Source organism: Haematobia irritans, chromosome 3, assembly GCF_050003625.1.
Source record: "Haematobia irritans isolate KBUSLIRL chromosome 3, ASM5000362v1, whole genome shotgun sequence".
NCBI classification, from domain to species: Eukaryota; Metazoa; Arthropoda; class Insecta; order Diptera; family Muscidae; genus Haematobia; species Haematobia irritans.
The window spans coordinates 194,819,115-194,833,194 of NC_134399.1; the positions used below are offsets into that span (position 1 = coordinate 194,819,115).

The following is a 14,080-nucleotide window of genomic DNA, read 5'->3' on the forward strand; positions in this document are numbered from 1 at the left end:
AGGAGCTGAACATAAAAGTTCTTTTAAATGTTGGAATGAATCCTCCTGTTCGTCGCTCCACTGGAACTTCTGACCTTTTTGCGTCAATTTATGGAGACTAGCGGCGATGCTGGCGAAGTTTGGGACAAATCGTCGGTAATATGTACATAACCCAAGGAAACTTCTTAATTCGTGGAGATTTCGGGGTCGTGGCCAATCTCTGACAGCTTGGATTTTGTCTTCATCGGTGGATATGCCCTCTGCAGTCACATGATGACCCAGGTATTTAACTTCCCGCTGGAAAAGGGAGCATTTCTTTGCGTTAAGGCGTAGACCAGCGGCTGACAATTGCTGGATAACGTCTTTCAAGTTCTTAAGGTGCTCGTCAAATGTTTTGCCCATCACTATGATGTCGTCCAAGTATATCAAGCACGACTTCCAGTGCAACCCCTTCAGTACCCGCTCCATCAATCTTTCGAAGGTAGCCGGAGCGTTGCAGAGCCCGAACGGCATTACATTGAATTGCCAGAGACCGCCATTAACGCCAAAAGCCGTCTTTTCCTTGTCTTTCTCGGCGATCTCTACTTGCCAATATCCACTCTGCAAATCAAGCGTAGAAAACCATGTTGTTCCGGCTAGTGTGTCCAACGTGTCATCAATGCGTGGAAGCGGATAACTGTCCTTTTTGGTGACATCATTCAGTTTTCTGTAGTCCACGCAGAATCGGGTACTTCCATCTTTCTTTTTGACCAGCACAACTGGGGAACACCAAGGACTTGATGATGGCTCGATCACTCCACTCTCCGCCATTTCCTTTATGAGCTTTTGAACTTCGTCTCTTTTTGCCAGGGGAACACTTCGTGGTGCCTGTTTTATGGGCCTTTCTTCTGCGGTTTTAATTTCATGTTTCACTACAGATGTTCTTCCTTGATTTCCCTTTTCAGAAGCAAAAGCAGAGGCGTTTTTCCACAACAATTGCTTGGCTTTATTTCTCTCTGACGGCGATAGATGACGTGTCCAAGCCTCGAAATACCCTTCTACGTGTTTTCTCACTGCTCCATGTGTCTTTGATGAGTTGCCTTCCAAATTGACTATTGCCTCGGCTGGTGTACATTTTCCAATATCAGAAAATTTTACAATTTGCTCATGATTGTCAGACAAGTTCAAGACACGAACTGGTATTAGTCTCTCTTCGTTCGTTGTTACCAGGGCATTTGCTATCAAGATGTTGTTGCTTTTGTTTTCTGCTGGTTCAACAACCCACAATTGGCCGACTTCACAATCTCCATTCATAGAAACCCATATAATTGCTTCGGCATTCGGTGGTATAGACTCTGACTGGCTCGTTGTCAAACGTCTGACAGGTGTATTCTCGTCGTATCCCACGTTTACCGTTATTTCGGCATCGCACCATGTCATTACACGACGCTTCATATCCAGATTGAGGCCAAAAGCAATCATGAAATCCGCTCCAATTATAACTTCGTCTACTATATCGGCCACAATGAAATCATAAGTAACGGATTTGTTAGCAATAGTTAATTTTACGGCGACCTTTCCATATACGGTTGCGGGTTCCCCTGTAGCCGTGCGTAGCTTGACTCCAATCAGTGGTGTAACTTTTCCTTTTACTAAATCAGATCTAATGATAGACTTTGATGCACCAGTATCCAACGTCAAAGTACGCTTGTCGCCATTAATAACACCCGCAATAGTTAAATTGTTATTTTTCTGTTGAACTATTGCTATGGAGATGGTGGGGCCATCGTCTGTGGGAGCCAGCTCTTGCCCCGCTGAACTAGCTCGATTTAGTTTAAAGGTGACTCACTTGACTGTGGGGTCACCTTCTTATGGCTATTGTTTAATGGAGATGGTGATGTGGACCTTGACCGTTTGCGTCGTGCTTTGCATTCTCGAGCTAGATGTCCCGGCTTATCACAGTTATAGCATTTGATCCGGGATTTATTTGCCTCTTGCTTCATTTCTTGCATTGCCTGCTTCATGGCCTCTTTCATCGACTCAATAACGGACTTTGATTCATCACACTCTGTCTCTACTTTACGTACCTTGTGAATTTGAGGCCGCGCTAGCAATCTCGCAGTCTCCTGTGCAAGTGCGAATGTTACTGTTTCAGCGAATGTAGCCTTTTGTGACGCATATGTTGCACATTTTATATCTGGGTCTCGAATTCCATTGACGAAGGTTTCAATCTTGATGCGGTCCACAAGAGGATGACTCTCACCTGGGTATGTCAAAAGCACTAGCCGCTCAACTTCTGTTGCGAAATCTTGTAGGGTTTCATTCGATTTCTGGATTCTTCCTCTCAATTCCATTCTGAAGATGTCCTGCTTGTGCTCTCCACCATACTTGCGTTGAAGTGCCGCTATTACTTCATTATAGTTATTTCTAGAAGCATCGGGAATGCTTTGTATCACATCAGCAGCATTGCCCTTTAATGCCAATAGAAGTTCAATTGCTTTATCATCGTCATTCCACAAATTTCTACAAGCAACCATTTCGAATTGGAATTTGAAGACATCAAATGACGTTGAGCCATCGAAAACAGGAGTTTTGATTTTTGAGCCCTCGATGACGCGCACTGGACCACCTTTAATTTCCAGCTCTGACATTTTTTTCTCGATGTGCAGAAACTTCTCATCATGAACCATAATTTTCTCATCCACGGAAAGAACTTTCTTATCCAATTCCACAATTTGATTTTCTATATGGTCCACACGTTTCTCCATGCCTTCAGAAATTTGTTGTAATTTTTCGTTGAGAATTCTAGAATTTTCGTCGAATTTTTCTTCCAATTTTCTAGAACTTGCTTCCATTTTTCTAGAATTTTCTTCCATTTTTCTAGAATTCTCATCCATGATTTTTCTAGAGTTTTCTTCCATCATTTTGCTCAAAACATTGAGCATTGATGTGTAATCCACAACACTCGAAGCCACAGATGGAGTTTCTACACTGCTTGTATTGACGAGTATTGATTCATCAATGTCTTCCTTATAATCAAACTCATGCGTCGCAATGTCCATATTACGCCGTTCAAACTCTTCCAGTAGACGCTTTTGAAGCTGGGCCTTATTGCCTGTTGTCGGCAGCTCCAGTTGGCTCAATTCCTTTTTTAAGTCTTCCACACGAAGCTCATTAAACTTCACTGTAGATTTTTTTCGTTATCCCACTTCTGACACCAATTGTTACGTTTTTATATTTAGGCGTTTTTAATTACCCGACAATTAAAACACAGTTCTTTTAAATAACGACAATCTACAATTTATTTACTATGACTTCACACTTTACAATTCGCTCACACTGAAGTTATTCGTTTGACGCTTTAATTAAGACTCACTCGTTAGCAGCATGCGAGCGCTTTTATATATGACGGTGTGGCAATACGAGAACATTCTGGTAGCACTACAATATTCTGGCAACGCCAGAACATTCTTAGACAATGCTAGAGGGATCTACGACCATTAAGTTATTCGTCTGGTGGCTGCCAAACACATACACACTCACATAGATATATGCTCGCATTACTACAAAAACAATGACAATAGACAATGAGATGAAATGAGAATGCAGAATAACAAAGCAAAGGGGTTGCTATTCTATGAGAGAGTAAGAACTAACATTTCGGTAAGCAAACAAAAGAACATAAAAGAAATTCAGGAAAATACTAGAAAATGAATAGATGATTCCAACAAGTGATAGCAAAATTTTATCGTTACAATTTGAAATTTTAAATTAACGGAAACTAATTTAAATAAACTTATATCTATAATTATCAAATTCGTAACAATATTTTAAGGGGTCTTAGACCAATATTTCGATGCAAACGGAATAACAAATTTAATATACTCCCATCCTATGGTGGAGGGTATAATAAAACGGAAAAATAATAATACAGTTCTATCATTTTTATAGTAGAATGAAATCAATAATGAACATTTTTCTATCAAAATGGATGCATTTTTTTATGAAAAAGTTCTACTACACAGAAAAAATTTTCACGAACCAATTTCCAATTAAATGAGTTTTAAAAAATACTCAATTGAAAATTTAATTGATTCAACGATTTTTTTTTAATTGAAACAAAAATCAATCACAAAAATTTATAATATCAATTAATTTTTTAATTTAAATTTCAATTAATTTTTTTAATTGATACTACCATTTCTGTGATTGGAGACATTTCAATTAAAAATTAATTCGATCAATTAATTTCGTGATTGAAGACAAAAAATATTTTTTGTGTGTAGTTCCATGACTAACTGTTTCTTTGAAAATGTTCAATGATTCCTCAAAATCATCTTATTGTAAAATGTTAGTTTAATTCTTCATTTCTCTTTTCCATAGAATAAAATATGTTAAGCTTTTCTCTTTGAATAATTTTAATTATTAGATTTATTTTATTAAAAATCCAAGAATACGATTAACTGAAGACTATATTAAGTATAGAGCCAACCTGTTAGGCTGATAAGTCCCCGGTCTAACAAAGAAAACCACATTTTTTTTGCCAAAATTCTTTTTTATTATTCAACATAGTTCCCTTCAAGGGCGATACAACGATTATAACGACCTTCCAATTTTTTGATACCATTTTAGTAGTACTCTTTCGGTTTTGCCTCAAACTAGGCCTCAGTTTCCAGCCAGTTTGCAGCCATTTTTTTTCCCTGCGATCATCCTTTTGAGGTCTGAGAACAAGAAAAAGTCGCTGGGGGCCAGATCTGGAGAATACGGTGGGCGGGGAAGCAATTCGAAGCCCAATTCATGAATTTTTGCCATCGTTCTCAATGACTTGTGGCACGGTGCGTTGTCTTGGTGGAACAACATTTTTTTTTCTTCATATGGGGTCGTTTTGCCGCGATTTCGACCTTCAAACGCTCCAATTACGCCATATAATAGTCACTGTTGATGGTTTTCCCTTCTCAAGATAATCGATAAAAATTATTCCATGCGCATCCCAAAAAACAGAGGCCATTACTTTGCCAGCGGACTTTTGAGTTTTTCCACGCTTCGGAGACGGTTCACCGGTCGCTGTCCACTCAGCCGACAGTCGATTGGACTCAGGAGTGTAGTGATGGAGCCATGTTTCATCCATTGTCACATATCGACGGAAAAACTCGGGTGTATTACGAGTTAACAGCTGCAAACACCGCTCAGAATCATCATCACGTTGTTGTTTTTGGTCAAATGTGAGTTCGCGCGGCACCCATTTTGCACAGAGCTTCCGCATATCCAAATATTGATGAATGATATGACCAACACGTTCCTTTGATATCTTTAAGGCCTCTGCTATCTCGATCAACTTCATTTTACGGTCATTTAAAATCATTTTGTGGATTTTTTTAATGTTTTCGTCGGTAACCACCTCTTTCGGGCGTCCACTGCGTTCATCGTCCTCACCACGCTTGAATTTTGCATACCAATCAATTATTGTTGATTTCCGTGGGGCAGAGACCGGAAACTCATTATCAAGCCAAGTTTTTGCTTCCACCGTAGTTTTTCCCTTCAGAAAACAGTATTTTATCAAAACACGAAATTCCTTTTTTCCATTTTTTTCACAATAACAAAAGTTGCTTCATAAAAGACGATCTATCTCACGAACTAATTGACTTACAGACGTCAAATTTTGACACGAATCATTTGAAGGGTGGTACTATATAAAAATAATATGGGGGGAATTATCAGCCAACCTGTTATATAGCACCCAACACATTTGACGGATGTGATATGGTATCGAAAATTTTGATCTACAAAGTGATGCAGGGTATAATATAGTCGGCCCCGCCCGACTTTAGACTTTCCTTACTTGTTTTTTTTTTTGTTTTAAGAAATTTTAAATGTTTATGCAATCCATAGCGTCTTGAAATAGACCGTAGTCAATATGACGAAGGATGACGTCAGTGTAGAAAAATAAGGATAACTTTCCAAGGTTGAAGAAGAGTAACCGTGAAAAAAAAGAATATTTTCGCCCGTTAATGCGAATTTAGTACTGGCCTTAATGAAGATTCCTGTTGTTTTTTTTTATAATTTATAAGTATTTCGTTTTGTTTAATCTTTCGAGTTATACTGCAATATGTGTGTGATTTATATCCCATGTAACGTCATTGATATTTCCTTCTGAGATATTGGACTAAAAATCAATATTTTCAACTGGGAAACCTTATAGAAAGATAAGATAATATAGTAATCGTGTATCTTTGTGAAGAAATGAGGCTATAAAAGCCAGAGATTACAGTGACCACGGCTCTATTTACTCTGACCACTATAATGGGAAAAATTTACTTAACCATCTTCATTGCTGTGGCCATGTTGGCCATGGCCTTAGCAGAACCCACTGGACGTATTGTGGGTGGTGTGGATGCTTATGAGGGACAATTTCCCCATCAAATTTCTTTGAGATTCAGTGGTTCTCATATTTGCGGTGGTTCCATAATCAGTCGCAATTATATTCTAACGGCTGCCCATTGTGTAGGTGCTGAAGATGAGAATGGAGTGTACCATGTGTAAGTATTACCATTATTTTTAATTAAAATTTGGCAGTAATATTTGACCATTTTAATTCCCAGTGATGATGCAAAATACTTTACAATTCGTGCTGGTTCCACAAATCGTCTAATGGGAGGTGTAGTTAAACAGGTGGTCGAAATTATCGTCCATGAAGATTATGGCAACTTCATCAACGATGTAGCCCTCTTGAAATTGGAATCTCCTTTAATTTTCTCTGCCAATATCCAGGCTATCCCCATAGCCACAGAAGAAGTTCCCGTAGGCAGTGCTGTTGGCATCTCCGGTTGGGGTCGTTTGAAGACCGGTGGTGATATTCCCATTAAGCTTCAACACAATACATTGGAGTCCATTTCCAAATTGAAATGTTTCACCTCGATACTCATGTCTTCGGACGCTTTAATCTGTTTGGCACATCCTTCGGATAATGGAGCCTGTAATGGTGACTCTGGTGGTCCTGCAACTTATAATAATGAATTGGTTGGTGTTGCTGGTTTTGTGGTAGGTGGTTGTGGTACCACTAATCCAGATGGTTATGCTAAAGTTTTCTATCATCGCGATTGGATTAAGGCACACAGTGATGTCTAGAGCCGAATAAACTATGTGATAAATTATTTTGAAAAAAAAATTAAATTTCAAAAAAATTCTGTACATCTATTTATTATAGTGGACATTTTGTGTTGCATCGACATTAGTTTTATTACAGTTGTACGTGCAAGGTACAAATAAAATTTTCAATTACCTTTTTCAAAGTTCAATGATTTATGAAAATTTCAATGAAAAGATTAAATGACCTAAATTAGTATGAAAACCAAATCTTATCCATGAAGGAGTTCAAAATATTTCTATTTTTCTAAAAATTGAAAAGATCCGAAAGTAACAAATCAAATGTCCATAAGTGAACTCTTGTTTTATAGCAAAACACAATTTTCTCTACGCATTTCTTAAGGGAAAGTGTTTATTAATTAGCTTTTCAAAGAAAAAGTTAAAAATTGAACTTTATTATAGAACCAGTTCAAAAGTGAACTTTTTTATAGAAAAAGTTCAAAAATTAAATTTTTTTATAGAAGAAGTTCAAAAGTGAACTTTTGTTTATAGAAAAAGTTCAAAAGTGTACTTTTTATAGAAAAAATTCAAAATTGAACTTATTTACAGGAAAAAAAATCATAAGTGAACTTTTTTTACAGAAAAAGTTCAAAAGTGAACTTTTTTATAGAAAAATTTCAAAAGTGCATTTTTTTTTTGATAAAGTTCAAAGAGGAATTTTTTTATAGAAAAAGTTCACAAGTGAACTTTTAATAGAAAAAGTTCAGAAGTGAACTTTTTTTATAGAAAAGGTTCAAAAGTGTACTTTTTATAGAAAAAATTCAAAACTGAACTTATTTACAGGAAAAAAATCATAAGTGAACTTTTTTTACAGGAAAAGTTCAAAAATGAACTTTTTTTACAGAAAAAGTTCAAAAGTGAACTTTTTATAGATAAAGTTTATAAGTGAACTTAGTTACAGGAAAAAAATCATAAGTGAACTCTTTTTACAGAAAAAGTTCAAAAGTGTACTTTTTTACAGAAAAAAAATCATAAGTGAACTTTTTTTTTACAGAAAAACTAAACTTTTTTAAAGAAACAGTTCAAAAGTTGAAAAATTTCAAAAGTGAACTCTTTTATAAAAATCTTGAACTTTTGAACTTTTTTACACCGTAATGCAACAGCTATTTACTCTGCAGTTGGTGTATTATTTTTGTTCTTTTCAAAAATTTTCCCGATGAAGTCTTTCAATGAAAAGACGAAATATTGAATAAATAAAAATTAATCATCCAGACCTCGAGCTTGTTTTTATCAACAATTATCAATTGGAAAATCTATATATATACAGGACGAATATAATAAAAACATCCATAATATAAAAAATTTGACAAAATTTTCTATAGAAAACAATTTTGGCAAACTTTTGTATAGAAAAAAAATTGACAACATTTTCTATAGAAAAACATTTTGACAAAACTTTCAAGAGAAATAAAATTTTGCTAAAATGATAAATAAAATTAGGATGTACTTAAATTTTGACAAAATTTTCTGGAGAAATAAAAGTTTACAAAATTTTCCAGAGAAATAAAATTTTGACAAAATTTGCCTTTGTCGAAGTCATGAGTGAGAAAAAAGTATGAAATAAAATTTTGACAAAATTTTCTATGGAAATAAAGTTTTGACAAATTTTTACAGAGAAATAAAATTTTGATCACATTTTCTATAGAAATACAATTTTGACAAAATTTTCTAGAGAAATAAAGTTTTGACATTTTCTAGAGAAATAAAATTTTGATAACATTTTCTATGGAAATAAAAAAATTTAAAAAAAAAATTAAGAAAAAATTTGACAAAATAGAAAAAAATTGACAAATTTTTCTATAGAAAAAAAATTTTGACAAAATTTGGTATAGAAAAACATTTTGACATAATTTGGTATAGAAAAAAATTGACATAATTTTCTATGGAAATACATTTTGACAAAAGTTTCGAGAGTAATAAAATTTTGACAAAATTTTCGAGAGAAATAAAATTTTGACAAAATGTTCGAGAGAAATAAAATTTTGGCAAAATTTGCCATTGTCGAAGTCAATTTTGACAAAATTTTCTATGGAATAAAATTTTGAAAAATGTTTAAAGAAATAAAATTTTGACAAATATTTCTAGAGACATAAAATTTTACAACATTTTCAATAGAAATACAATTTTGACTAAACTTTCTATAGAAATAAAAAATTGACAAAATTTTGTAAAAAAAAATTGACAAAATTTTGTATAGAAAAAATTTGACAAAATTTTCTATAGAAAAAAATTTTGCCAAACTTTTGTATAGAAAAAAAAATTGACAACATTTTCTATAGAAAAACTTTTTGACAAAACTTTCTAGAGAAATAAAAAATTGAGAAAATTTTTGACAGAAATTCTTTGTCAGTGAGCTAAATACAGCACTAGTTGCACTTGTTAATACGAGAAAAGTTCACTAATATTATCACAATACGACCCTACGAAAAATTGTTACAAATTCAAATATAATTTATTGATTTCTATTAACTTTATTGATTTTAAAATCTTATTGGATCTAAGCATTTACCAACATATTGCAAAAGTTTTTCCTTTTTGATGCGATTCGGATCACAATATTACAACAAAACAGGTTCCTAAGAGTTTGTCCCAGTCTGGTTCATGAGCATTTGTCTATGTGGTAGTCCTTCTAAGTTCTCCCAGGACATGTCCTTAGGAATGAGTCCAAGTCGTGTCCTACAGTGTAAATTTACCCAGTCAATAAAAAGATCCTGTTAAAGTGACCGGTCTCTTAAATACGTTTTGGTCATTCATTTCCCGTAGGTTGGAAGTTGCCACTCTATCTAACCAAACCTTATCTACCGTTCGTTATTTAGAGTACTCAATGTTACGAATGTGCACGTGACACGAAATTGTCGTGACTCACGAAAATGTTCGTGATTCGTGCGTGAGTCGTGAATCACGCTCATGACAACAGCGTGAATGTGCGTGAGCGTGATTAACAAACCAAAATGTCGTGCGTGAGCGTGAGTCACGAAAATATTATCTTCGTGAGTGTGCGTGAGTAACGAATTACACTCACGAAAATATTCCTGCTCACCAACATAAAACGCTTAAGAGTTAAATTCAATTACAATTTTAGTGACACCTGGGATGTTAAGAGTTTAATAACACTCTCGATTTTAATAATGATCATGTTTTCAGACACTTCGGTAAGGTAAATTAATAATAAAATTTTTGGTGAGTCATGGTATTTTTCGTGAGTCACGGTATTTTTCGTGAGTCACGACGTTTTCGTGCGTGAGTGTGCGTGAGCGTGAGTCCTACCAAAAAATATCATGCGTGGGTATGATTTTTCAGTCGTGAGTGTGCGTGAGCGTGAGTAAACTATTACTCACGAACGCCCTCTAAATTGTTTTTTCGCTAAATGGGGTATTCGTTAAACAGAGCTTCGACTGTATTATGGAAATTAATCAGGTTTGCTTTATATTGCAATCATTCAAGAAGAGAGAGAGAGAGAGCCATCCGTTCTCTAAGTTATTGCTGACCGATTGACCATAGAGTCATTACGGAATATTTCTGATTAGATTTTATTTCGATAATTGATAATATAGTTTTTCAATCGTAATCTTGGCCAATGTTTTTAAACGTCTATGCGAGCTAATAAATATTGGTGAATTTTAAACACTTCAAGTAGTTGACAAAACGATATGGGCAAACTCTCATTAGTTCTTGTAGCGTGTATTGCTGCAATAGCTTGCAGCTCGGCATTACCCACTGGACGTGTGGTAGGTGGTGAAAATGCCTATGAGGGACAATTTCCCCATCAGATATCGCTAAGACGCAATGGATCACACTCTTGTGGTGGTTCTGTGATTTCTCGCAACTATATACTCACTGCAGCCCATTGTGTGGGAACAGAAGATAGTAATGGAAATTATTATACGTAAGTTGATCCTTTTGGTGTCGGAATCGCAATAAACTGTTATTTTTTTTTTCATTTTTTCAGCTATGATCCTAAAGTTTTTACTATTCGTGTGGGAAGCAATGATCGTTTCCAAGGTGGTGTCATTGTCCATGTAGCTGAAATTATAACACACGAAGATTATGGCAATTTCCTTAATGATGTTGCTCTCTTACGCCTTACCGAACCTTTAATCTATTCGAATAATATTCAACCCATTCCATTGGCCTCGGCTGCTGTTCCCGTGGGCTCCGATGTTATCATTTCTGGTTTCGGTCGTATCAAACACAATGGCGATTTGCCTCAGAAATTACAATGGAATACCCTTAAGGCTATTTCTCGCAGTGAATGCAAAGAGAAAATTAATATGGATTCGGAAACTTTGATTTGTCTGGGCCATGCAGCTGATAATGGCGCTTGTAATGGTGATTCAGGTGGTCCTGCTATGTATAATGGTGAAGTGGTAGGCATTGCTGGTTTTGTCTATGGAGGATGTGGTAGCAGTTATCCCGATGGTTATGCCAATGTCTTTTATCACAGAGATTGGATTATAAAACATTCCGATTTATAAAGTGTTAAGTTGTTTAAATTGGAAAAAATAAACAAATTCAGTCTGAACTAGGATTTGAATACGTATAGCTTCTCACAACTTCAATGCCTTTGCGGTTTTATATTAATACAATTATGTTCCATTCGAACTTACCAACTTTTCTCGGAGAGTAAGGTCTTCATAGCAACTTACCTGCAATTAAATAAAAACAATGGAATATTAATTAAAACATGGACAAACATAAGCAGTAGTACTTCGATGAAGAATAACAGGTTGGCTGATAAGTCCCCGGTCTGACACATAGATGACGTCGCTAGTATTAAATGCATATTATTTTTATATAATACCAACCTTCAAATGATTCGTGTCAAAATTTGACGTCTGTAAGTCAATTAGTTTGTGAGAAAGAGCGTCTTTTGAAGCAACTTTTTTTATTGTGAAAAAAATGGAAAAAAAAGGAATTTCGTGTTTTGATAAAAATACTGTTTTCTGAAGGGAAAAAATACCGTGGAAGCAAAAACTTGACTTGATAATGAGTTTCCGGACTCTGACCCAGGGAAATCAACAATGGGGCTGTTTTCTTTTAACACTGGATGCAGCATTTGTATGGGCTATCCAGAACATCGTTGCACTGGTGTTCTATCCAGAACATCTCATCAGTGCAAGTCGAGTCGGTGTTACCAGATTGCATTTTGATAAAGTGACGCTTTTTAGATTCACAATAGCAGTTTATTGTGACTAATTTATCGAATATCATGAAATTCAAAGTGATACAGTGTCATGAATAATCGCAGCAATACATATTTATAACTATTTGAGCATTTCATACATTAAAAATTTAAGATTTCACTTGTTTTCTGTGATTGTTTTTAAACAGCTGATGACAGTGTTGCCTATTTTTTGGAGATGTCCTGGATAAACGAGTACTCTGTTTTCTTTTAGTCCGTGACTGCTTAGGGTATCCAGTGCAAAAAGAAAACAGCCCTAACAATTGATTGGTATGAAAAATTCAAGCGTGGTGAAATGAGCACGGAAGACGGTGAACGCAGTGGACGCCCGAAAGAGGTAGCTACCGATGAAAACATCAAAAAAATCCACAAAATGATTTTGAATGACCGTAAAATGAAGTTGATCGAGATAGCAGAGGCCTTAAGGATATCAAAGGGACATGTTGGTCATATCATTCATCAATATTTGGATATGCGGAAGCTCTGTGCATAGTGGGTGCCGCGCGAGCTCACATTTGACCAAAAACAACAACGTGTTGATGATTCTGAGCGCTGTTTGCAGCTGTTAACTCGTAATACACCCCGAGTTTTTCCGTCGATATGTGACAATGGATGACACAAGACTCCATCACTACACTTCTGAGTCCAATCGACAGTCGGCTGAGTGGACAGCGACCGGTGTACCGTCTCCGAAGCGTGGAAAGACTCAAAAGTCCGCTGGCAAAGCAATGGCCTCTGTTTTTTGGGATGCGCATGGAATAATTTTTATCGATTATCTTGAGAAGGGAAAAACCATCAACAGTGACTATTATATGGCGTTATTGGAGCGTTTGAAGGTCGAAATCGCGTCAAAACGGCACCATATGAAGAAGAAACAAGTATATACGGCCGTAAGTTCGGCCAGGCCGAATCTTATGTACCCTCCACCATGGATTGCGTAGAAACTTCTACTGAAGACTGTCATCCACAAATTTCAACTCACATGGTTGTTAAATACCACCACTTACCAAATTTCAAACAGATCGGATGCATTTTGCTTCTCCAAAAGGCACCAGAGGTCAAGTCTGGGGATCGGTTTAATATGGGAGCTATATATAATTATGAACTGATAGGAACCAATTCCTGCATGGTTGTTGGATACCATATACTAACATCACGTACCAAATTTCAACCGAATGGGAAGAATTTTGCTCTTCCAAGGTGCTCCGGAGGTCAAATCTGGGGATCGGTTTATATGGGGCCTATATATAATTATGGACCGATATCGACCAATTTTTGCATGGGTGTTTGAGGCCATATATTAACATCACGTACCAAATTTCAACTGAATCAGATGAATTTTGGTCTTCCAAGAGGCTCCTGAGTTCAAATCTGGTGATCGGTTTATATGGGGGCTATATATAATTATGGACCGATATGGACCAATTTTTGCATGGTCATTAGAGACCATTTACTAACATCATGTACCAAATTTCAGCCGGATCGGATGAAGTTTGTTTCTCTTAGAGGCTCCGCAAGCCAAATCGGGGGATCGATTTATATGGGGGCTATATATAATTATGCACCGATGTGAACCAATTTTTGCATGGTTGTTACAGACCATATACTAACACCATGTACCAAATTTCAGCCGGATCGGATGAAATTTGCTTCTCTTAGAGGCATCGCAAGCCAAATTTGGGGGTCCGTTTATATGGGGGCTATACGTAAAAGTGGACCGATATGGCCCATTTGCAATACCATCCGACCTACATCAATAACAACTACTTGTGCCAAGTTTCAAGGCGATAGCTTGTT

At 36.0% G+C, this 14,080-nt stretch overlaps 3 protein-coding genes and 1 long non-coding RNA gene across 11 annotated transcripts in view; 2 read left to right on the forward strand and 2 right to left on the reverse strand.

Moving 5' to 3' along the window:
* LOC142230627 (uncharacterized) overlaps positions 1 to 14,080 on the reverse strand; it is a 339,644-nt gene that overhangs the window by 295,272 nt on the left and 30,292 nt on the right. The gene's annotated exons all lie outside the window — the stretch shown is intronic.
* Positions 1 to 14,080, reverse strand: part of LOC142230618 (carboxypeptidase D) — a 266,046-nt gene that overhangs the window by 126,237 nt on the left and 125,729 nt on the right. The gene's annotated exons all lie outside the window — the stretch shown is intronic.
* On the forward strand, positions 6,228 to 7,109 carry LOC142230621 (serine protease SP24D-like). Its single transcript, XM_075301262.1, has 2 exons — positions 6,228 to 6,494; positions 6,558 to 7,109. The coding sequence occupies exons 1-2, from the start codon at positions 6,259 to 6,261 to the stop codon at positions 7,081 to 7,083; spliced, it is 762 nt and encodes a 253-aa protein (XP_075157377.1). The 5' UTR covers positions 6,228 to 6,258; the 3' UTR covers positions 7,084 to 7,109.
* On the forward strand, positions 10,716 to 11,654 carry LOC142230622 (serine protease SP24D-like). Its single transcript, XM_075301264.1, has 2 exons — positions 10,716 to 10,987; positions 11,051 to 11,654. The coding sequence occupies exons 1-2, from the start codon at positions 10,752 to 10,754 to the stop codon at positions 11,574 to 11,576; spliced, it is 762 nt and encodes a 253-aa protein (XP_075157379.1). The 5' UTR covers positions 10,716 to 10,751; the 3' UTR covers positions 11,577 to 11,654.

Coding starts and splice junctions, on each gene's coding strand:
- LOC142230621 (XM_075301262.1), top strand. CDS start 6,259: ATGGGAAAAATTTACTTAACCATCTTCATTGCTGTGGCCATGTTGGCC. Junction 6,495..6,557: donor GAGAATGGAGTGTACCATGT/GTAAGTATTACC, acceptor TTTAATTCCCAG/TGATGATGCAAAATACTTTA.
- LOC142230622 (XM_075301264.1), top strand. CDS start 10,752: ATGGGCAAACTCTCATTAGTTCTTGTAGCGTGTATTGCTGCAATAGCT. Junction 10,988..11,050: donor AGTAATGGAAATTATTATAC/GTAAGTTGATCC, acceptor TCATTTTTTCAG/CTATGATCCTAAAGTTTTTA.